This window comes from Corapipo altera, unplaced genomic scaffold (genome assembly GCF_003945725.1).
Source record: "Corapipo altera isolate COAL_440 unplaced genomic scaffold, ASM394572v1 98, whole genome shotgun sequence".
Taxonomy (NCBI): Eukaryota; Metazoa; Chordata; class Aves; order Passeriformes; family Pipridae; genus Corapipo; species Corapipo altera.
In genome coordinates, this window is record NW_020884914.1 from 4,849,523 (window position 1) to 4,873,542 (window position 24,020).

The following is a 24,020-nucleotide window of genomic DNA, read 5'->3' on the forward strand; positions in this document are numbered from 1 at the left end:
AAGATGATTTCAAAATACTAGTTTCAAAATAATGTGTTACTATCCAGTTATTTCATGTTATAGAAAAGAGGGGGATACCAAATATTAAATAATTTAAGGGGGAGAATACTTAAAAAAAGGACCCTACAAGCAAAAATGAAATTAAATTTAAAAAAATAATTAATTAAAAAGGGACTAGAAATTGGTATTGTTTTGCTGATACCCAAACATTCTTTTAAACCCAGTCCAATATACTTCAGAGACAGAAGTATATTCTGCACAGATACAGCTTTATAAATAATTTTTTTCTTCTTTTTTTTTTTTTTTTCTCTGAACTAAAAATCAGCTTGATTTTAATCAGCAGCGTGTTTCAACACAGACTTAAAATTCCTGGCTTCAAAGAAGGCTTAAACAAAATTGCCATTGGGCACATTTACATTAGAAGTATAATTTATGCCTGCAAGTGAATAAAGAGCAGTCCTTTATGGCTGAAACTCTGCTACAATATCCACGAGAAACACAATCAAAGTACCGTGTTAAATACCTATAAACAGCATCAATAGAGACGTTGCAAAAAAACCCAAAAATAAATAAAAGAAAAACCCCAACACACCAACCTCCCCCCCCCCCAAAAAAAATGTATATACATATATATATGCAAAGGCTCGATGTCCTATTAAAACAATTTTCTACTCACTCTCACATTCTTAAGTGCAGGCACAACATTCGCTCCACACAGTGGGAGACATTTATACAGTCTATTCACACGGAAAATACCTCCCCGGCTGCAAATCCCCCAAACGACGCTGACAAAGCAGGCACTACAGGAAAGGCAAAAGTTAAGCAAACTTACCTGCTGTAAGTACATAAAAGTCAAGGCACAGGAGAGCTGGGGACACATGCCCACATTCGGCAGTGCCACGCAGGTTGCACCCGTAAGGGGATGCTGCATGGTGTTGCTCTGAAGTCTACGTAGAACAAGTGAGGGGGCTTGCATGCAAGCACGTTTGCCCTATCTTGTCACTACCTTTTTTTTTTTTTCCTCTTCTTCTTCTGATTATTTAAATAAGAAACAGGGTTTCTCGACTGCCTTTTCCTCCCCAGCGCTAAACCCCTACATTCGTTTGTCAGCTAAGGCAACTTGGTAGATTTAAACTACGGATTTTTTCACCGAGAGGAAAAAAAGAAGACACAGCCTGCAGCCTATTGATGAGCAAATGGAACTTCCTCAATGACAGAGAGAGCTGAAGCTTGTCTCACAACAGTAGCTGCTGACTAGGAGAGAGAGAGAGAGGGAGAGAGACTCAGTGAGGCTCAGTCGGCTGGTGCTGATGCTGCACAGCTTCTCATTTGTCAAATGGGTCCTAGGGCAGGGTCTTTACCACTCACCAAAATTCAAATACTGCATTTTAAAAATCCCTGGAGAGGATAGGGAAGGAGAGAAAGTGAGAGCGCTGCATCACAGGCATCCATGAGATCTGGGCAATTAGTGTCATTGCCCAGCTGGGACTGAACGCCTGTTATGATTCTGCATGCACACAGACACACTCACACACTTCTTTTTTTTCCCCTCCCAGGACTCACACCTGACATAAAAAGGGCTTTCCCCTTCTAAGAACAAAAGTATGGAGCACAAAGTAGGAAAGGGAAAGAATCTTGGCTAGCCAAGAGGATTCCAGCAAACATACAGTGCTATAGCTAACGAGCATTTTTAAAATACAAATTAATTTTATACCTACATTTCATTCACTATCTAGTTGCCCAGAGGAGCCTACAAAAGCATTACAGTGAAGCTGTGCAAGAGCTGTGTAACCACTGCAGCAGAAACACTGGGAATGAAACAAAATTCTATGGCACACTGTGCTTACTTCACTTGGGGGGAGGGGAGCAGGCTTGGAAAAAGACTGTATCTTAAAATTGGTCTAAAGCCCATCTCATCTAAAATTACAAATTTATTTGACAGCTAGTCAATCTATTATCAAGGACTGCCCTATCAGGTTACATGGAAAAATTACATTTGCAATTTTCAGAATTTAATGTTTACTTTTTACTTTGAGAACGATACCTCAAATTAGTATTCCACTCTTGCCAGCTTTTTCTTCCCCCCTCCCTTTATTTTATGGAGTAATAATTATTCATTAGTAGATCTAGTTAGTCTTTATGTAATAAAGTAGGATGTGACCTGCAAATCAAATAATTTATATTACAGCTTGTCCTTGAGGTCCTATATTACAGGTCTTTTTTTTCCCTTAGATACAACTCAAGTATAACAGAAGATACTACTATTTTTAATTAGAATTTGACAAATGAATCAAATATTAATTCTTCAGAAAAGAAGGTCAAACCTCAGAGCACCACCTGAGGTTTTGAAGGGGTTCCTTTTAAAAGGACTCTGCAGAAGATTTTAACATCACCTATTTTATAGGTTATCTAATTCCCACAAAAACACATCTTAGATCAAGATTTTAACATTAACAACACCAACCAAATAACCCACATTCAAGAGAAGTCTATTTCATCAACAGCATAACTGATTTAAGATCTACCCTTAAAAACAAATAATAGTCCCCGCTTAACTGGAAACAGAATCAAAACATGTCACTGCAACTCAGGTGCTGTATTAAAAAAAAAAAATCTTTTTCATTGTACATGTGCACACACATACCTGCACCCACACAAGCCTCAGAGACTGATTTAGATCCACTAAGTCTGCTTCATGCAAAACTGAAAATTTTCCAGCAGAATCAGTTATCACGTAATTTTTGTTTCTCAAAAGGAGTCAATGCAAGAAAACCAACGTATTTAGGACTCAATAATTAACACCAAAACAATAATGTACAAACTTACAATACAGGAATTGGGTTTGGCTTAGGAAACACTCATGTTTTTGCAGTCTATCATGGACTGGTCTACTAGAACAGCCCAAATTACTTAATCACAAAAAAACATCAAAAAAACCCCCTGAAACCATCAACCAAAAGAGCCCACATGCCACAGAGCAGGAGCAAGCAAGAAGGAGGAGAAACGAACCCTCTCTGTGCCCTCTCTCCTTTTTTCATTCTTTCTCTGTGCCCTAAGCAGTCTCCTGTTCTGACAGGAGTATGTCATGCTTTTCTTCATTCTTTTTTTTTTCCCCTAGCACAGAAAGGCTGTTATTCTGCAAATGCCCTAAGCTGAGAGAAGTTTCCCTTCAGTTCGTTTTCATATGAAACACCATAAATAATACATGGTCCTTTAATAAGACCTTATCAGAATGTTTAATGAAAAACAAATACGTTATGTAAGGAGGCAAATAACCAACTCCTTCCACATTATGTCAAAATCAAAGGCATCATGCTTCCTGGCCAAACAGTTTGGAACTATGTAAGTCTATCCAATTTCCCAAAGTGAAGTTCTGGAACATGATGTTGGTCAAGCAAAGCTTCTTCTGTCTATTGCACTATTTTACAGATAAAAGGACATCCATAAAACAGATTAAACTCTTAAAAGCAGTGTGTTGAACAATTACTTCAAGAAAATTTAGCAGTGTAAATGGAGTGAATAGTAATTGTAAAAGGAAATTTCTCATTGGCCTTTTATCCTTAAATTGCATACAATTCAAAGTCAGAAAAATATGACCCACAAATACTATGGATTGCTTTCATTTACATATTCATGTTATAAAAACAAGAACATCAATGTTTTCACTGTCCAAATCATCTGTACACAGAGAAGCAATAAACATACATAATTCAGTAGTGTAAGAGACCTAAAAAAGAAACACAATTCTTTAGGCTGATATATGCTACTTCAAGACATGCAGGGGAAAGTCATTACCAATTTTCATCCCTTCCAAGGATAACTTGTCATTATGTCTAAATAGAAAAAAAGGTACCAAACTGTGTTTTAGTTTTATAAATACAAAATCAATGTCTCTTCTTTAAAGCCATTTCCTTGTTTATACACACTCTTCCACCTACCCCAGCCCATTAATCACAACCACATTCCAAGTTATGGCTATATATACCCTAATACCCCCTCAGATTTGCCAAAGGGACATGAATGACTGTACACAAGCTGACCTTCCCTCCTCGTGCACAGCCAGACTCTCACTGCAACAGAACAGACAGCACAGACCCCATCAACACCTCGGCTGCAAATTATTAACAACTGGATTTCTGCCTTGTCCTGCAGCCATCAGGGTGTGCACTTGCAAAGCCACTTCACCCCCAGCACAGGACATCTCAGTGCTGCCCTGTTGGGTCAGGAACTGAACTCACCCCACACTCAGCTGCTGCTGTCATCAAGTGCATATCAATTAACAACAAATACAGATGTTTTTTCAAAACAAAAAGAAGCTACTCGTCTACACCACCCAAATCAGCCTCGGTGGGAGTCCAACCAGAAATGTTCTAGGAAATAAAACCTTCCTCCACACACGAGATATGGATCCACCTGAGGTGCAATATCTACTATACCACCACGGGAGGCAACACTCTCTCTTCCAACCTGTTTGGGTTGCCCATGCCATGGTTTATGGCACAGACAGAGATCTTGCACTCTCCCCACACCCAGTGAAAATGTCATTTAAGAAACACCAACAGCAAAGTTTTGATCAGTCTTGAGTATGCAATTAAAAACATGAAATCAAAGAAGCTCTGAAGCAAAATAAAAATAAAGAACAGCATTTCTCACACAGCTGACATACAAATCCCAACCCACTTTCATTTACAATGCATTTGTTTAATTAGTATAACATTTAAAACCATCCGCTCAGTTTGTTGTGATCTGGGAGTCAACCTTCTGCTTCTCAAAACTTAAGCTCAAATTTCCTATTTCCAAACCTTTGACCTAGAAGTTAACCTTTAGACTCACCACAGCAGACTGTCTAATCAAACCTTTCCCATCAAGCAAAAGATCTGAAACACAACACTTGCAAGACCACACACCATTTTACAGTTCAGGCTTGTCTCAGTACTACAGTACTCAGTATCTACACCAACAAATCTGCACTTATAGAAAGCACACAGTATTATAAAGACTGCATGCCTACAGATATCAAGCATTAAAAAAAAATCATGACTGTATATTAAATTAAACCATGTGATGAATGTATTTTCTTTTCAACTTTATAAAGTGGTGGATGTGGCACAAAAATAATTCAGGCAAGTGGTATAAAATCTAATAGTAGTGCAGTCCCTTCTCTAAACACTCCTTATCTAACACCACAGGAAAAAAAGAGCTCCTAAGCACTTCAAAACAGGAAAAGAAGTACAATGTAAGTTTAAAAATAGAATACATATTTTGATCAATTACTATCAATTATCAGTATCTCTGCCCTTATTTCAGTGTTCTGTTTTCTGTATATGTACCATGGTTGTTTGGTTTTTTTTAAATAATTTGCAGAACTATCCCAGATGTTTTTAAATAATTTGCTTTGTCAAAAAAAAAGGGGTTCCCTCTATTCTTGTAAATCAACAGCCAACATCTCATTCTTCCAGTGATACTCTGTTGTCATGAATATCCCTGTTTCTAATATAAGGTTTCTGTTAAGATTGCTGTCCTTTACTAGGTTTTTGCACAAGATCCAAACAGTTCAGAGGCTCATTCTTACCTCAGGTAAGTAAGAATCACCAATTTTCTGTTTCTATTAAGCAGGGTGTTACTCCCATTGACTTCTCCAGTATTTCCTACCCAACCTCTACGAAGCCTCTGTAGCACAGTTAACCTCTCCAGCACCACTTCATATATTTAACATTCACTCCGTGGATTTTTCACAACAGAAGAAGCCTAGAGCCTTTATTCCCATCCATGGGCGGGGGTGGGGGAAGGCAACAAAACAAAGAAAATGTTCTGCCCTTAGAGAGTTAGAGACGCTCGCGAACAGAAGGTGTAGGTGGGATTTCCCTGGATTACAGTCCGTGGGCATTCTGTGGGAAGCCGGGGGGGCGGCGGGGGGGGAGGGATGGGAAGGAGTCCGGCCTAACAAGGTGATGGTGGCTCAGTTTAGAGCGGGTTTACAGCGTCTCTTGACTAAGCCGCGGGTTGGTGACTGTTCCCCGCAGAGCCACGGCCGGGAGCGCTCCCGATCCCGGTCCCATTGCCGGTCCCGCTCCGCCGTTCCGGGCGCTCCATCTAGCGGAGACGCGGCTCATTCCAGCCGCTCCGGCCCTGACCGACCTGCTCCGCCACTCCCGCACTTCCCAAAGGGAACGAACACGGGTTTCCCGAGGACACTCGTGTCCCCAGAGCCCCTGCCCACCCCCGGCTATAGCAGCGCGCTGGAGGCGGCTCCAAAGCGCATTAAATTCCTTTGGGATCACCACCGTCACTCCTCTCTCCTCTGCCTTCCCGTCCACTTTTTACGCTACATTGGCACCAAGACTCGGTGGCCAGAGGTTGGAGAGGCTGATGCCTGAAGCAGCTGAAGCTCTGGGAAAGCATTCCTCACCCAGTGGCAGCATTACCAGGGCAAAGGGAGCTGTGTGGGGAGCAGTGGGTCCAGCAGCCCTGATTTTAGGGAGGTTTAAGATGATGTGCAAGGAAAAAAAAATAAATTAACAAAGCATCCTTATCTAAACTGTTACCTGCAGAGTATAGACTTGGGAAAAGCAGGGAAGGAGGCAGAACCAAGCAGGTGAAATGGAAATTGGGGCAGCAAAATACTCTGTCAGTCCCACTCCCACCTCACTTGGCACAAAGGTGGTATGGACACTTCCACATTTCTTTTTCAGGAGCACAGGGTGCTCACACCCACCACGCACTACACTCACAACAACAAATAAACTTTTTCAAACAGGTATTTTTAGAGGTTGTTCAAGTCTGACACATTGGTACAAGCCTGTGTCACATAAAAACCCCTTTGACACAAGTGTCCATCTACAATAATTATCATTTAAAAACTATAATAATTATCATTTAGGTTATTCTTTATATTGCAATTCTAGCAAGAAGACAAGTGTGTCATGTGTAGTGTTGCCCTATACGACTTTCCCAGAATTCCAGCTGAGAAGACATGACAGTCTGACCCTTAGAAAATGAACTCTGAATTAAAATTAAAAACTCAGGATTTTTTTTTAAAAAGTAATTAAAAAAATAATGAATACTAATCACATAAAACTGTGTACACCTTGTTAAGCAGCTTAAAGCTTCAGTCTGCAGGATGGGAGGGATACAAACTACTCAAAAAAGAGAAGTCCTGTTTGACCTGAAGTGATGAAGCCTGTGGCCACCTGTGGCAGTTTCTCAAGTATGAGATAAAGAATATTCGAATAGTAAAGACATACTACTTATATATCACTCAGATTTGCTTTTATACAAAATTCTGTTTTCTTACTTTATATAGACACAAGTCACTTGCAGCACTATAAACCTCTGTTTTGTTCACAACGAATACAATTAAACTAGAATTTTCACACTAATTCATTAATCCACAGAAGTTTGTCCCACTTTTTTGCTCCTTAATTTGCACCACCACATCTCACACTTTGCTGCTGCTATGAAAGCACAAGGAAAGAATTTAACTTGAAGGGCAAAATAAGCAGCTGGAGCACATGAATTTAGATCCTGTTTTCATATGAGAGTAATAAAAGTTAAAAAAGTAAAAATACCACCAAATGTAATTATAAGAATACACAGTGGGGTAGCATAAACATATCTTGCTGAAGAAAGTTTTTGTCAAATATTATTAATCTATTGAAAATTAAAAGAATGTCAAATCTCAGAAGGGGAATAAATGATAGATTAATTATGCTATTATGTAAAGGTTGCATCTTTTCTCTGTGGGAATTAAATTAAATGGACATCAGCACAGTTTCCTTCTACAATGAAACCACTTCTCCTTTTAATATTCTGTCTAGAGCTGGATATCTCATATATTCTGCCTGAATCTAAATTCACCACACTCAGTCCTCAATGCAGCAACTCATTTTAATGAATATCACCTAAATATCAACACGTTCATGTATTGAACCAAGAAATCCTCCATTAACTGCAGCTGAATCCTGAAGTCTCCACTTCTCCTGTCCTTTGCTTACAGTCTGACCATCCCCCAGAGTATTTGATCCCCCCAGTGGAAAGAACAACACCTCCACAGCTCCCTTGAGGACTTTATCTTCATCTACCAATAAAACTCAAAATATTCCCCATCCTTTTGGCCCTACCCCATAAGATGGGCTAATTTAGTTCAATGACTCCTCAAAATCCAGCCCTTCATCTCCAGCTCTTCCTTGTGGCTTTCCATCTGACTTTTAACTAAAACATTTCAAAACTCTTTTGGCCAAGCCCAACAGGTTCTAGTTAAATACCCTTCTTCATCCAAAGAGATAAAGATGTGACTCAAAAGAACTAAAATTGAGGGGTTTGTAGTTTTGAACTTCAGTTTATACTGAAGCACTCCAAGGGTTTGCAAAGTAGGCAGCAGTACACTCTCCAAAATACCAGACCAGAAGAAAGATGTCTGATGCCATGACCCAATCCCACTCCTGTGCCAGACTCTAGAAGAAGAGTTAGTTGGTTTGGGGGGAATTTGGTTGTTTGTTTTTTAGTTTATGATTTTTTGGCTTTCTATAACCCTTGCAGAATGAGAAGCTTTGGCATAGAGGAAACTTTGCCTACAAAGCTGCCTCTACAGGCCTGCTCACTTATTTTGAAGCAGGGACAGAAGTCCTGTGTGAGGAAGCCCAGTTTTATATCCAGGGTCAATATTGTGTCCATTCCTTTTATTCCAGTTTACTCCATCAGCTGATTTTAAAAGCAGCAGTTGCTTTTTTCTAACCATATTATCCCCTGAACCCTCCAAGGATCCTCTCCAGATACACTGTTCCATCAGTGTAACCTCTATCAGGCCTGTCCATGAGTCCAGCATCACCTCCCTCCTCTCTTCACACTCTAATTGGTATTTTTTTATCTTTTCCTACTTCAATTGATAAGGTGTCACATTTAACACCTCCGAGTCTACCTTTTCCTCAGCTAATAACTAGAGTCTAAGAATTCATCTACAACACTTTCTAGAAGTTGTTTGCTTTCATCAGTGCTAATCAACTCTGCCTTGTTAGGATGGCCATCCTTCCCCTCTCCTACTTGGAACTCCTTCCACTCTGATCTTCTTTAATGCAATGAAATTCACACTGGAAACACTGATTTCACTCTCCTGTGCTGCTTTTTGGCCTAATCACCACTTCTGCTTTCAGCATAAAGGTCAAGTTTCTCGTCCTCCAGGGTTCAGACCATTCAAGACTCAGCACTAAAATCTAGTCCTGTTGAACATTTACACACAGATTACCTCACATTGCTCCCTTTCTCGAAGACCCCTCTCAACTTTCTATCTCAGGCATCCACAACCAGAGTCCCCTACACTCTGCTCAAGCATCAAACTGTATTTCATTTTGGACAGGACCTTCACCTCTGACTTCCAAGAATCTTCCAGTTATAGACACAAATATTCAAACAAATAAAAACATATAAGTTAAATATTTTTTATTCTAACTACGATGAGTCCAGTCTTAAAAAGTCTTAGTTGTGGGGTTTTTTTTACACGAGAGAATCTTTGCCTCAAATTACAAGTAGCAAAACATCAGAGAGATCAGTTCCCATTTTTACTTTTCACTCGATACTCACAAAAAAATCTCATCCTTACAAACCCATTCATATTCATGTACTTTGAAGGGGAGAAAAATAGAAAAATTCCCTTTGAAATGTTTTTATGCACATAAATAACACTTTCTTGTTGCTCTTCCTGAATTAGCCTGTTGAAACTACTCTCTACAGTTGAGACGCTGTGGGTGTAGCTGTTCCTTTAAGATTTATAATTTGGTAATGAAATTCAAAACCATTTAAAGATAAAATTTAGCAACATCAATTTTTTAGCACTATAATTAAAAATTATTACAGGTATTTGAATTAAAGAAACTGTCACAGAAAATGGAAAATAAATTAGTTTTAAAATTAAACTTATTTTTACTGTATCTGAATTGGTTTTGCAGTTTCTAACTTCTTTTTGTGGAGTGCCTCCAAAGACTCTCAGATTAAAATATAAATCTGAAATACACAAACCAAAGAAGCTTGGTTTTGTCTTAATTCTGACTATATAAAAATTGAAAATGTATTCTCTCATAACTTTGATATTTTGTCAGAAAAGTATACCTCCTTTTCCCATATCTCAATATAATATCCACACAGCATGATTTATATTAATACAAATATTATTATATTTATCATTAAACCCACAAAGAATAATACCAAAACTCAGAAAAAAAAAAAGCCAACAAAACCCCAACAAGACCACAAGAAAGAGATCTAAAATGTGATAAATGAGATTATAAACAACTGCTTTTATTTGAATACAGTCTTTTTTGCAAACCTGAACGATACATGAAATTCAGCTACTCAAAAGCACTGTTAGAGAACATCAGTGAGGTCAGGTAAAACATATCTATAAAGTGCCTGAACATAAGGTGCTAAATGCATTCATTCTCAAACACAATATGAAATCCTACCAACTATTGTCTTAGGGCTTGTGGTGCTTCCTAGAACAGTGTCCAATTGCTCTTATATACAGAGAAGCCTTCTTGTCCTAACTTAAATCTCCAACCCAGCATTTTCCAGTTTCACCCACCAAAGTAAATTTCTCTCCTATGAAAGGCCTCTACACTGACAATCCCAGAACACAAAATGAGCAGAAACATTACTAATATTTGGCCACAAAGCTGCATTAAATCAGCATGGATAAGGATGTGCCTTCCTCTTCAGACAGAGCATGGACATGTTTCCATAGTCAGCAGACTAGTGATCTCCAAAACACAGGCTAATTTCTGCCCAAACAGGCAGAAAAAATACATCAAATAGATAAACTTATTAATTAGCAAACACTCTAATTAAATTAAGGGACAGAGAACTGACAAGCACAGATAACAACTTGGTTTTGTAGTGGTCATTCAAAGCAATACAGAGCCCAGACTTGTAACTTACTTTTTCTTGAAGTTCTGTTACTATATCCATAAAGCACACACACCAATTAAAACATCATGAAAACAAATAAACCCCCCTGTATATCTCGGGGCACAGGGACAAATGGAACATTTACAATTAAGTAAATTAAAACTGCAAAATTACTCACATCAGATACTAACAGACCTGTTTTTCCTTGCAGTTAAACCCAGCACAGTGCAAGTTCTAAATGCTTCCAAGCCTTTGCAGCAGCTTTAACTCACACAGACCGACTCTGGGAATGACCCCATGGATTGTTCTGCCTGCCTGTTCTCACCTCTGCCCTCCTCCTGCCCCCACAGGTGTAGGTTGTGAGGAAGATTCGTCAGCTGGAGAGACTAATTGAGATCAGCTGGGAATTCCAGCCCGGCCACTGAACGCCAACAGGTGAGAACAACGAGGTCCGAGTCAACACCAGCCAAGTGACCCCCACACAAAGGGTCTCCCATCTAATTGCATGTGTTTAGTGCTATCTTTTACCTGCAAGTGAACTCTAAAGCACCAGATCTCAGTGTGTGCATGAACCTTTCCTGCTCCAGAGACAATCTCAACCCTCATTAAGGTGCAGCACGTCTTTGCTGGATCCACTGCATTATGTGCATTAGAGATGCAGTTTTAGCACTGGAGCTTGAATTTTTACCAGAAGCCAATATTATTGGTACCAAAATTACATTCCCTAATCTTGATAAGAAGCATTGCTGGGGTGTAACAACCTTACATAGCAACAAAAAGCTAAAATATCAAATACCGGTTCTGCCTTCACTGGAATACAGAATAGTTAAGAACAAGATTAGATGCAAGGACTCACTAGGAATCTCCAGACACGGCAACTTCAGGATCTGACAGATATACAAAACAGCAGAAGAACAAAAGACAGCTTAACTAAACAGCAGCTAGACTACAAATAACAGTAAAATATCTGTACTATTGTTCCATGCTCCATTAACCGTGAGCAAAACTCACTGAAACTGGTAGAAGTCTGAGCAGTCAGTGAATGCAGGTCTGGGCTCTCTGAACACAAAACACCTGCAGTGATGCAGATAACTTAGCAGGAATATTTTTCTCAAGGATTTAATGATCTGATTCTAGTTATAATACATGAAAAAAAACCAATTTTATTAGCTTCTACAACAAAATATTAATCAAATCTAATATCTAATAAATCTAATATCTAATAAAATCTAAAAAATATCTATTGTCCTTCTAAAAGAAGAGCAATACTAAGACTGGATAATCATTTACACCTGATACACCACTGATCCTCAAAAAAAAACATCTTGACACAAAGTTAAGGTGTGCTTTTATGTACTCATGATTCTTAGTTGAATATTTCACAACCTATTGCTGAAAAGCCAACTTGATTTTTCAAGACTGAAATAATATGGAAAGAAACACATTTGAAACAAGCAAACTTTAACCATCTTATATACTTAAATCTTGCCAAAATAATTCAATTTCCACAAAATACTTAGTCAAGGAGCTACATAGCCTTGCTGCAAAATTCATTAGCCATTTTAATCCTGTTGATGAATACCAGGTTCTCTACAGAAATGCTTTTAAAGAATGCTTAAGAAAAATCATTATTATTTAGGAATTTATGAGATGTGTTACTAACAGATAAAACAATAAAGCAAAACTTCCCCTATGGCCTCTGTAATGGAAAATGATGTTCATATAAAGAAAACTTGTACCCCTGAAATCATAAACAAACTGCAAATGCTAATACTTTATATGGCAAACTGATCTGAGTTGAGGTTCTCCCTAGCATTTACTTTCATTGAAAAATATTGCATGCAAAGAAGTATTTGCTCAATTCTGAGGTTACTCTCATTTATTGTCAAGCTAAAAGCAACAAATTTATCAACAAAATGCAGTTGTACACAGGGGGTTAGTCCTAATTATTGGAGAAGCTTTTACTTTTTACTGGTTTTACTTTTTTTCAACACCTAAATGATTTTATATAGCAACACTGACAAAAGTAAATTACAGACATTACTAAGATTGTGAACTCAATAATCAAGCCCACGAAATACCAGAAGAAAGTTGAACCCCCTGAGTATTTCATCACATACCTCTTTCCCACACACACCCTGACCCTCTCTCAGTCAGCTGGGAATATGCAGAGTTATGGCACGTCCCACTGGAATGACTGGATCACAAATACCAAATCTTTGGTTCCTCACTTTCATTCATCCTTTTTGGTTCACTGCTCTGACAGAACCAGAGAATTCTGTCCTCTGCAAAGCCTCAGCGTCAGCAGGAGGGAACCAAAGAGAGGACAGGCTCTCCTGTGCCCCAGTGCCCTGTTCCCAGCCAGCCCCAAATCCCCTCCCCACACACACGTGAGGCCAGAGGAGCTGGAGAGTCCAATTCACTGGGGACAGCTCAGAGACAGCTCTGTCAGAGCCCTGAACTGTGAACCAGGGGCAGGACTGTAACCATTAACTGATTTAATACTTGTTAGTCAAATCTGAGCAGGTATTCAGACTGATTTTAAGGGGCCAAAGTCATGTCCATGAAAAAAAGTCCCATCTTTCTCTGGCCACCTATCAAGGACCGCTGGAAATCTAAAATTATTAAGAAATTTTCTTCTTTTTCTTTTTTTTTTTTTTTCATTAAAGATAACTCCACAACATAAGTATTTCATTTCAGGCTTCCTGAGAAGAAAGCATAGGGCAATTCCATAAAGTCAAGTATTTAATTTCAAGAAGTTTAAATTTATCGAGTTAACCTTGGGATGAATCTCACATTTCTGGACACAATGGAATAAAGTGTTGCAAATCCCTCATTATTTAATTGGTGTGAAAAAGAGACCCCTGGACTACCTCAGCTCCCCTCTTGTCCAGCTGTGGGTCCCAAAGGCTGAAGCCTCTCACCTGCCCCCGTGCCAATGTTTATGACACCTCCCTTGTGTCCAAATGTGGGCATTTGGATTTCACCGGATTCACTTGGTTTTGAGAGTCAGAGGAACCATCAGCTCATGACGTTCTACTGCTCATTCATAACACATAACCAGAAGACACTAGAAAAGACACCAGCTTTCTTTGTAGCAAGGGATTTTTGTCCCAGCAGGCAATAAATCATCATGAGTGGACGACCAGAGGTGATTCCTCAGAGGTACAGACAACCTTAGGGTGACAGAGCCTTAGTCACAGACACGAACTGACACAAAATAGGCCAAGAATTTGGTCCACCAGGTCTCAGGGACCACAAAACCAGGTAATTCTTGGTGCATTCCCTCAGTGACACCACTGGGCAGGTGTCCTTCACCTGCAACCCAAACAGCCTCTTGTTCAGCACAGTTAACATCAAATGCACTTGGAGTATAAAGACACACTCTCACACTTCATGTCCCTCTGGGTATGTTTTCTGTGCCAGTACAAACAGCACACATTTAACACAAGTACTTTAGAACACTGTGCCAAACAAAGAGCAGAGTATGAAGGGAATGTTTCCCAAGTCATGTGTCCTTAGCTGCAGAATTTTTAAAGCTGAATGAGTAATAATTCTTGTTTGGTCGAGCTTTTTTTACTATTAATTGAACATTTTATTCTTATGCTTCAGTTTTCATTCCACCAGAATGTTTTCTTTTTGCTTCAGAACAGTTAACTTTTTTTAGGAAACAAACAGGGATGGTTGTATCCCTTAAGATATTTCTGTACTTTATTCTATTAAAAAAATCTATTTATGTATTTATACAATCTTTTTGTAGTTCAGAACAGAGGTAAGGTATTCAAATTGTATTCATAAGCTACAAACCCAGATCTTTAGCCTGGACTGAAATAACTAATCTGTAGAGGAACTCTGAGTTCAGATTATCTAACTGACCTCAAACGCAAAAATGACATATTATCTATGTAATTATGAAGAAAATACCAAGGAACTGAGACAAAATCCATTGAAAATGGCTGCCCTGACACAGAATTCACAGCTGGAAAATACATTCACTTTCCTTCTCAAACAAATATTGCCTCCCACTAGGATAACCCAAAAAGGAAAGCTGTATTTCGTGACAAATATACATGTTTTCGCAGTGTACATTGTCTCTGCCTGCATATATCACATTCATTACCACGGCTCAGGGAGGCCAGGATGGGTGAGCTACACACTTTAATGTGCTGATGGCTCTTTGTCCTTTTCCTCCCTGGGAAAGATGAAAAATGCTGTGAATTGTTTTTTTCATTATTAATAATGAATGCCTTTCTTGTTGACAGTCCTCGCTGCCAAGTGAGAAGCCTGGAACCCGAATCTTTACAACACAAGATTTCTGCTCACGTGGAAATCAACCAAAAAGATCACAGAAGAGGAGCTTAATACCCAGTCCACACAGTGTCTGGGTTGTTATATCCCTTTCAGAGCTTTTCTTTTTTTTTAAATCTCTTGGTATTTTCCCAACATACATTTGGTACCATGACAGACAGACTGGGGAAAGCAGGATATGTCCCCTTATTGCACAGCACCAAAAAGACTCTTAGTAATTTCTAAAACACCACAATGAACCAAAAGCTGATCTGAAGTTATTTTCCTCTAGATTACTCACAGAATTTATTCCAGCTGTGGAACTCTTAACAGTATTTAAAAATCTGTTACATCCTAGCTATCAATCACTTTCTTATATATATATAATCCTGGGAGATACATAGGTACACACATATATTATTATTATTCATTACATAAAGTAAAAATCATGTAGTGTTGTCACATACTCTGCAATTCTCTTCTATTTTCTTAGTCTGATAGCAATGATTATAACCAAAATTCAGAGCCTCTCTTGGCTGGAAGTGTACCTGGAGTAAAAGAGTAGCTTGCTTTCCTTTCTCAGGTATCCTCTCTCCCCAAAAGTTTTACTTACTTCTACAATATTTTTCACATCTTGGATTGGTAACAATTAAAAGATTGCTAATGATTATAAAAGGTGAGGGATAGCCTAAGTTTGTGCTTCCCATCTCTTGGTGGTGCTCTGGATGCTTCACCCCACAAGAGGAGGCTGAAGTCCAGGACAAAGCTGCTCTCCCAAACCCAAAACACCACCAGGGAGAAGGAACTCAAAAAGGAGCAGCAGGGAACAAAATTAAATAACAGCTTACATTCACACTGGTTCTCATTCCCCACAATAACACTTAAATGTTGATAGAAAAGTCAGTTAATTTTCATATTACAGCGGAAAAATTCAGGGCTTGGGGTACAGGATACGCTGGGTTTCTAATTTGTTTTATCAATAGATGGTTGTTTCTTAAAAAACCCCTACAAACCCTCAAATAAATTCATTCAAAAGCACCATTCTGATTGTATTTGTCACACACATACCTTCCAATCAGACATTTTTAATGTTCTTTTGTTTTGAAACAAAAAAAATCAATCACTATAAGCTTCTTTTCCCTTCAGCACTCACAAATATCCTGACTATACTGTGCCAATGCTGACTCAGGTAAACAATATTTTTGTTGTGCTATCACTGTCACAAGTTAATGCTAGTTTCTGCATATCTTTGGACAAACTAACCTCAACTTTACTTGAGTTATGTCCCATGTAATTTAAATTTTTTAGCCATTAAGAAGTCCAGATCAGATGCTTGGAGAAAAACTGTTCTTTAAATGTAGGAATTTCATGATGTTTTCAGCACAAGAAAAATTCAAATGCTCAAGTCCTGAACCTTACACATATTTTTTATGTAGCTTTATTGTTAAATAATATATAACTTACTCAAAGCAAATATAGGTTTGCTACTGCAGTAAGGAAGTGCAATGCGGGGAATAATGGGCTTTTGTGGGGGATGAACAGTGTGATTTATTGTTATCTTTATCTGTTGTTACTGTAAATTTAGTATTTGCTAATATAACCTAAATAACTGTGAGATGCCACTTGAAAAATAGAAATTACAAATACATTTAATACAATGAATTTACAGATCACAAATAATCAAATACTTGATTGGTTCAGTGTCACCCCCGGAAAAAAAGCTGATATGCAGACTGAAAACTTTCTCCACTGTAGGTTTAAAAAAAAGAAATTACACAAACACAGAGGGTTTCCACACCTGCTGCAAAGGAGACAGTCGTAGTTAGGACTGGAGGGAGATGAGGTCAGTGACAGGAAGGAAAATGTGATTAAGTAATTCCCAATACGATGCCAACTCTGACCTTTGGATTCCATTTCAAATCCAGCTATCGTGTTATCAAAATAATATACTGCAGGATGGATACGGTTTTGCTAATATGATATATAGATTCCTAATAGGAATTTTATGCTTACAACTAAATTACAGATATGCCAACTATGATATATTTTCATGTGCATGTGACAGAGTATTTCATAACATGCTACAGCAATTTTTTTTCCCCTTGACATATAAAGAGACCAAAGAAAAAAAATAATAAAATATTCAAGCTGAATAACGTGTCAGTGCTCTTGAGTTGATTTTGTACAGCAATTTCTAAATGGTCATCTTTCATTACTGGCTTATTAATGCTACAGAGTTAAAACCTCAAAAATTCTTGCAGAAGATATAAAATGACATTTGGTTCAACAATACAGCAGCAGGATACGTGGAACAAGATTTGATTTGATATTAGTACATAAGAGGTTGGAAAAATATTCCAAATGGTCTGCCTGAAGTGAGTTATGTTGCCTTCATGGCAAAACTGAATCTTGAAAAATGAAATGATTGTTTCTTTCCAAAAGTAAGCTGTGAAATATTGGTTCATGCAGCATTTTACTAAAACCTAGGCCTTCTACATCTTGGTAATGATCCTGTGAATGAAAACGAGGTGAGACACCAACTCACATTAATTGCACAGCGAAGCCACATTTTTAAGCCACCTAATTAACTGTGAAACTGGAGGGACACGAGGAGCTGGAGAGAGGGCAAAATCCATCATTTATAACTTGCTTAAAATTTGTTTTTAAGGTACTCATTACAGAGGATTTACAAAAAATATCCTTTAAAGCATAAGGAAGATAAAGTAACAGGCAAGTCCACTTGTGCCCAACTGGAAGCAACAAATGGAGTCACCATTAAGTGTTTGCAGCACTAAATTTTCATTTAATCAAGTCTTCTCTGATGAACAGCTGTTATTTGTTATTGATACTTGCATTCAGAGTCATTAGAGAGAACCAGGTTTGTTTGTCAATGATGGTTTTTGATCATTCTGCAAGGAAATCATAAGTAAATAATGGCAGTTACTTCCAGCTACAAATAATCCCCAAAATGTGATGTGCTTCAATTAAATGTATAAACTTACTCCTTGCTTTCATCTTAAAGAACTACAAAGTTTTAATGCACTAGAAAATACACCTAAGGATAATTTCTTCTGCTGAAAGAAGAAGGTTTATACGTATTTATAAAGGAAAAATACAGAAAAAAAACCTACAAAAGATTTTGGAAAAAATCTGGCCCCCTGCAATTTCAAAAACTAAGCCAATGATTAGTCATAAGCTCTGAAATGATGAAAACAAATACATCCTATTTCAAACAAACACTTATGAAGAAAATATTTTAATTATGCAAGCAGGATGTTGACTGGATTCACTGGGGATAATTACCTCTAAGAAAACATTCTAAGCCAGAAACTCATTAGAAAGTTGGAGAATTCTTCACAACACAGTACCCACACACTCATTCTGCCACGTCATCCAAGTATCCCACCTACTGAATTGCTGAAAGAATTCCTCATGTCAATGAGAAAAAAGGTTTTGCAAAGCGAGATAACTGACTCGTATGCAAAAAAAAAAATAAAAAAAATACAAATTCATTACAAACTTGGAGGTTGTTTTCAGATTTTGTTTAAAAGAATAAAATTAGACACAAACTGCCTTGATAACAATAGATTGGAGCAGTGGATATACTAAAATCAGTAATCCAGGTGATAAAGGAAAAATTAACAGTGAATTGCAGGTAGCAGGCAGGATCTGTAGCAGAAAATGTGGCTCTGGTGAGCCTATTTCAAGAAAAAAATATCCTCAGAAACCTCAGGCTGAAACACAAAACCACCTCAGTCTTTCTCCTTCTCCAAACAGGTGTGAAATGCAGCTCAACTGCAAACAGTGCAGTTCTCACTTGCAAGTGGATTAAGCCTTATAGAATGATAAATAAAATGTTCAGTAATGTGCTTTTGGTGTGACTGAATAAGGCATCTGGATAAAATTGAGAACTGTAGGAGAACACTAAATCAGTTTAAAAACATGCATGAACTTTAGAATGATGCTGTCATCACATTATTTATATTCTAGACATACCAAAGTGCTATTATATTTCAGGGCTTTCATGGCAAAACAAAAGCTTTACACAAGTAATATTAAGTATTTAGATGCTTTCATGCAGGATTTATTAGTTCATATTTTGCCCTGTCTCTATATTTCTCTCAATTTCAACTGTATTTTCAGTCATTTTAGCTTTTTACTGTTTGGTACATTTGCTTCATTATATATTATCTGATGAAAAGTCTGAATGCATGCAGAGCTGGATCATCAGGATCAACAAACTAAACAAAAACAGGAGACAAAGAAACGTGGTAAAAAAGCTCAGTTTTGTAATATTTAGACAAAAAAAAATCTTTACACACCTTTAATGCCTATCTGAATTAAACATGTAACTAGAATACAATTAGCCTGTAGAACAGTCAACAGTAAAGAAAGTTATTTCACACAGTAAGACATAAACTGTCTTTTGAAAGACTTATTCTGTAATTTTCTTTATAGATACATAAACGTGTACAAAAACGTATTCCTTGTGTTCCAGACAAATTTTATAAATTTAAGTATTCACGAAAAATAAAATAATTACTTTTTTTCTACCATCACCAAAATTTGTCCTTTGATCTAACTCTTAAAACACAGGCTTCTCTGTGCTTATCTCCTCTCTTCATCAGGGTGATGTTGCTCTTTCTGGGTTTCCCGTGTTTCATTTTTTTTCAGCATTAGCCTTAAAACTCTGCAGTTAGACCCTACTTCATCTACCAACACACAAACATTTTCCATACTTATTCAGCTTGAAATTGTCCCTAATTTTTGCTCTCTTGTTTTGCCAACTATTCTGAGTATAGTCACCAAATCTTTCACATGATGGCCTTTTTTAATTTGCTTCAGAGCAGCTAAACATACCAAGCCATCAAATTGTCAGAATAAACAGCTCCAGTTCAAGTCTGCACCCTGATTTCTGTCCCAATTTAACTAACTTTTACTTTATAGCCACATTAGTTAGGCTACACAGAATAAACCTACCAACTATGATCTGACATTCTTTTTTTGCTTAAAAGAATTAAGTAAAACAAAAATCAACATCTACCTGTAAAGCAGCTCTGCTTTAAAAGCACATTTGTAGGGAAACAAATATAGATATGAATTAATAAAAAGGTTTGCATAACCAACTAACAGGACTGATTCAACACACAGAACAAATCAGATGGATTCACCCATCACTTTTGCTGGATTTTATGAAGGATTTTCTGGCACTAAGGCAGAGGGGAAGGGTGTTTGCTGGTGCCTGTCACACACCTCTTGGTGTGACTTCATATGATGCTCAGGTATTGAACAAGTTTGTTGTTCTGCTCATGGGAAGAGGCTTAAGAATAGAGTAGTTAGTACAGAGGGAATAACACAACCCCAGAGTTGTCCAGGAAAACTGGGCTGTCTCCCTTGTACCAGAATTCCCAGAAATCCTCAAAGAGAGCTCTGAATCAACACAGAAGAACTATTTGAATGCCACTTTTTGTGAAGTGGTAAATGATGGGCTCAAAATGTTCCAGTGAGCCAGAACTCAGATTTTCAATTGATATTCCAAAGTGTGATGATAGCACAGATCAAGAAGATAAAGTATATAAGCAGCAAAGATAATACACCACCATCTGCTATGGATATAGGTGTAAAAATGCACATATAGATTCAGCAGGTGATTATTCAAGCACACAGTAATTAATCTTTATTGTGATAGAAGCAACAGAGAGAAAAGAAAAAGTCTGAAGCTACTTAAAACTTATTCTATCAAATCCTTTCAGCACACACCAAGCATTGTATGTTCAGTCTGTTGGTTCAAATGCTAATAGTGAATTATGTTTTAGGAGTCCCTTCTCTTTGAAACAGAAGGTAAGTTTTCAAATCCTTGTTATACATTAATTAAATTTTATATATTTTAATAACTAGCTAGCTATAGGAAAATTACCTTACTAGTTTTTACAATAAATGCAAAATTCTTTACTTGAGAAACCACCCACATGTAAAAGCCACTAACACAAATGCTGACAATCAGTCTGACATCCAATCTGTTTCCAACCTACAGCCACAGAAATAGAGCACTGTACATTCCATAAAAAGATCACTAACATTTTTCCTAGTTTAAAGTACTTTTAAACTTTTTTTTATTACTCAGAGTCTTTGCCGCTGCTTGGTTCCTCCCTCCTCCAACTCATTAGCACCTATAATTAAAAGGTAATCACCTAAAGTTTCTGTACTGGGGTTTTCAAAGAATAAGGCACAGACTGCCACTGAAATTCAAGGTATTGAGCTCTTAATAATGTTCTTTAAAAGCTGTAAGGGTAATGTGACTACAGCAATGACAGCAACTGAGCCATATGAATTATGTGTGGATTTCCAAACTAATAAAAAGAATTGTAGGATGTTGTATTTCTCAGATAGGAGAGAAATGAAAAGCAAAAGGAAAGACAAAACATTTAGACAACATAGGTAGAGGTCAGCATGAATAAGATAAAACACTGATGCCTATAATAAGGGGTATTCTGGGAGTGATAAATTCCCAAGAGAAGAAAAAAAAAACCTTAAACCCGGATTCTATACATTGCTCAAAGGAATTCAAAACCAGCAACTACTACTACTAAAAACACAATCCAGGTGATGCAGTGTGGTAAGGAAGAGGACGAAAAGAGAACACTGAGCAGTGCCAAGTCCTGCATCTGGAGAGGAAGAGCCCTGTGCACAGGCTGGGGAACAACTGGCTGGAAAGGAGCTCCGTAGGAAAGGACGTGGGAGACCAGGAGGACAAACTGAACACAAGGCAGCAACGTGCCCTTGAAGAAAACCAGGTCTGCAGCATCCTGGGTTGTGTTAGAAAGGGCCTGGAGAGCACATCACAAGGAATGTGATCCTTCCCCTTCGACTCAGTGTTGGTGAGGCCACACCTGGAATTCCACGGTCCCCAGGATGGGACGGACGCGCTGCAGAGAGTCCAGCAAAGGGCAGAAAGATGAAGCAGGGAATGGAGGATGTGATGTGCAAGGAGAGGCTGAGACAGCTCAGACTGCTTAGCCATAAAAAGAAAAGGCTGGAGGGATCTTACCAATGGGCATAAACACCTGAAGGGAGAGTAAAGACGAGCCAGATGCTTCTCAGGGCTGTGCAGGCAAACTAGAGGAGGCCATGGGCACAGACTGACTGACACTGTGGCCTGTTTAAAGATCAGAGAACCTTTTACCCTGTGAGGAGAATCTCTCAAACATTGGCACAGTGTTTCCACACAGGCTGTGGAGTCTCTGTTTATGGAGATACCCCAAATCTGGTCCCTATGTACCTGCTACTGCAGCTGATCCTGTTTTGTGCAGAGTGGGTGGATTCAGCAATCTCCAGAGGTCCCTTCCAGCCTCCTTTGTTCTGTGATTCCATAATATTAAAACTCTGAATCTTTTACTGAGTGTTGGAATAACCAGCCACTTACCTTTCATCCATTACCAAATTATTCAAGCTTTTAAATCTTTAAGAATTTACTTGCAGCTACTCCTCTACTCCTCCTCATAGTCAGAACCTGCGACCCCCTATATTGTTATAAATTAATTAAAAAATATATGAAGGCATCAAGAAAAATTAAAAGGAAAAAGTGCATTAAGTTCATGTGGCAAGATTTAGGGAGTGAAGTCTGTGAAGCACTGAAGTGTAAAAAGGTGAAGTGAAAAAAATTTAGACCATCTATAATAAGGAGAAAGAGAATGAAGAAAGAAAGAAAGAATAAACCAAAATGTAATACTGCCAAGCTAAAATATTTCAATCATGACACACTTGGAATTGCAAACCCAAATGATAAAGGTTTTATTCCAGGATAAGGCATCTGAAGATTTAACTCCAAAAGAACTATAAAGTTCAACGTATATGAATCCGTTATGACACAAAATCCTTAAATTGCACAGTGCCAACTCTATCCTCCTTGCAAAATCCTCATCATATATTACAAATTTTAAAACTCCACAGCTGCCACAAAAGTAAATTAGATTGATGACTACATCTCGTTAGTTTTTGTCCTCAGCAATGATTACTGAACCTAAAGGAAAAAAAAAAAAAGACCCGAAGATTTTAAATAACAAGTCAGAGTTCCATAATCCTCTTTTGTCCAGACCAGCTCTAGACACAAGTTTGCTCTTACTCATAATTCCTCATGCTATGACACTGGGATCTTTCTAAGGATTTAGTATGTTCTGAATGCATGAAAAACACAGGATACTGTAACTTAAAGTGGGGAAAAATCCTTTAGTTCCAAGACAGATGATGGCTGCTCAAGTCTTTTCAACTTCCTCCTACCCACTGTTTTCTTTCAGAATCCAGCACTACCACACCAAAAAGGAACCCTGCTCTGTCCATGGGGTAGTGAATGTTCATCAAAGTCCTTTATTGTCTGCCTTAAATTGGGCCTTCCCTACCATGTTTGACAGATGAAGCAGAAAAACAATATTCTCTCAGCTTTTTTAACCTTTGGAAAGTAATGTTTTAAGTCTACAGTTCACCTCAGTTGTCTCCCTCCTTCTGATCAATATATATTTAAAGAGTTTTCCCTGAATTAATTAGCACTTATTTCATATTTACTACTGTGGTATTTTCACTTAAAAAAAAACAGGAAAAAAAAGGATTTTGCCACTTCAGAAGATCTCCATTTCCCACAAGTGTTTGCACAGAACGTTCAGGCTTGAAAACAGAAGTTTCAGTGTTTATCTCCCTACCCAATCCATACACATGAAGCCTTTTGAATAGGAAAATACACCTTTTATGCATAAAGAACTAATGGCTAACCAGAAAAGACTACTAGTTACTAGTTTCAGTGTACATTTTCCAGTGCCCTCACTGTCACTGGAGGCCACTCAAAT

At 38.0% G+C, this 24,020-nt stretch overlaps 1 protein-coding gene across 26 annotated transcripts in view; it reads right to left on the reverse strand.

The window, feature by feature from the left end:
- RBFOX1 (RNA binding fox-1 homolog 1) overlaps window positions 1-24,020 on the reverse strand; it is a 1,158,532-nt gene that overhangs the window by 263,299 nt on the left and 871,213 nt on the right. Inside the window, exons 1-2 of one of the 26 annotated variants that reach the window (XM_027654840.1) lie at window positions 1,369-1,473; window positions 833-1,254 (exon numbers count right to left, since the gene is read on the reverse strand). The exons of 22 other annotated variants lie outside the window; for them this stretch is intronic. In XM_027654840.1, coding sequence (XP_027510641.1) covers window positions 833-976 — 144 coding nt within the window. In that variant the 5' untranslated portion in view covers window positions 977-1,254; window positions 1,369-1,473. Of the gene's footprint in view, window positions 1-832; window positions 1,295-1,368; window positions 1,474-24,020 lie in introns of those variants that run through there. 3 more of the 26 variants (XM_027654833.1, XM_027654834.1, XM_027654836.1) reach the window with 3 other exon arrangements.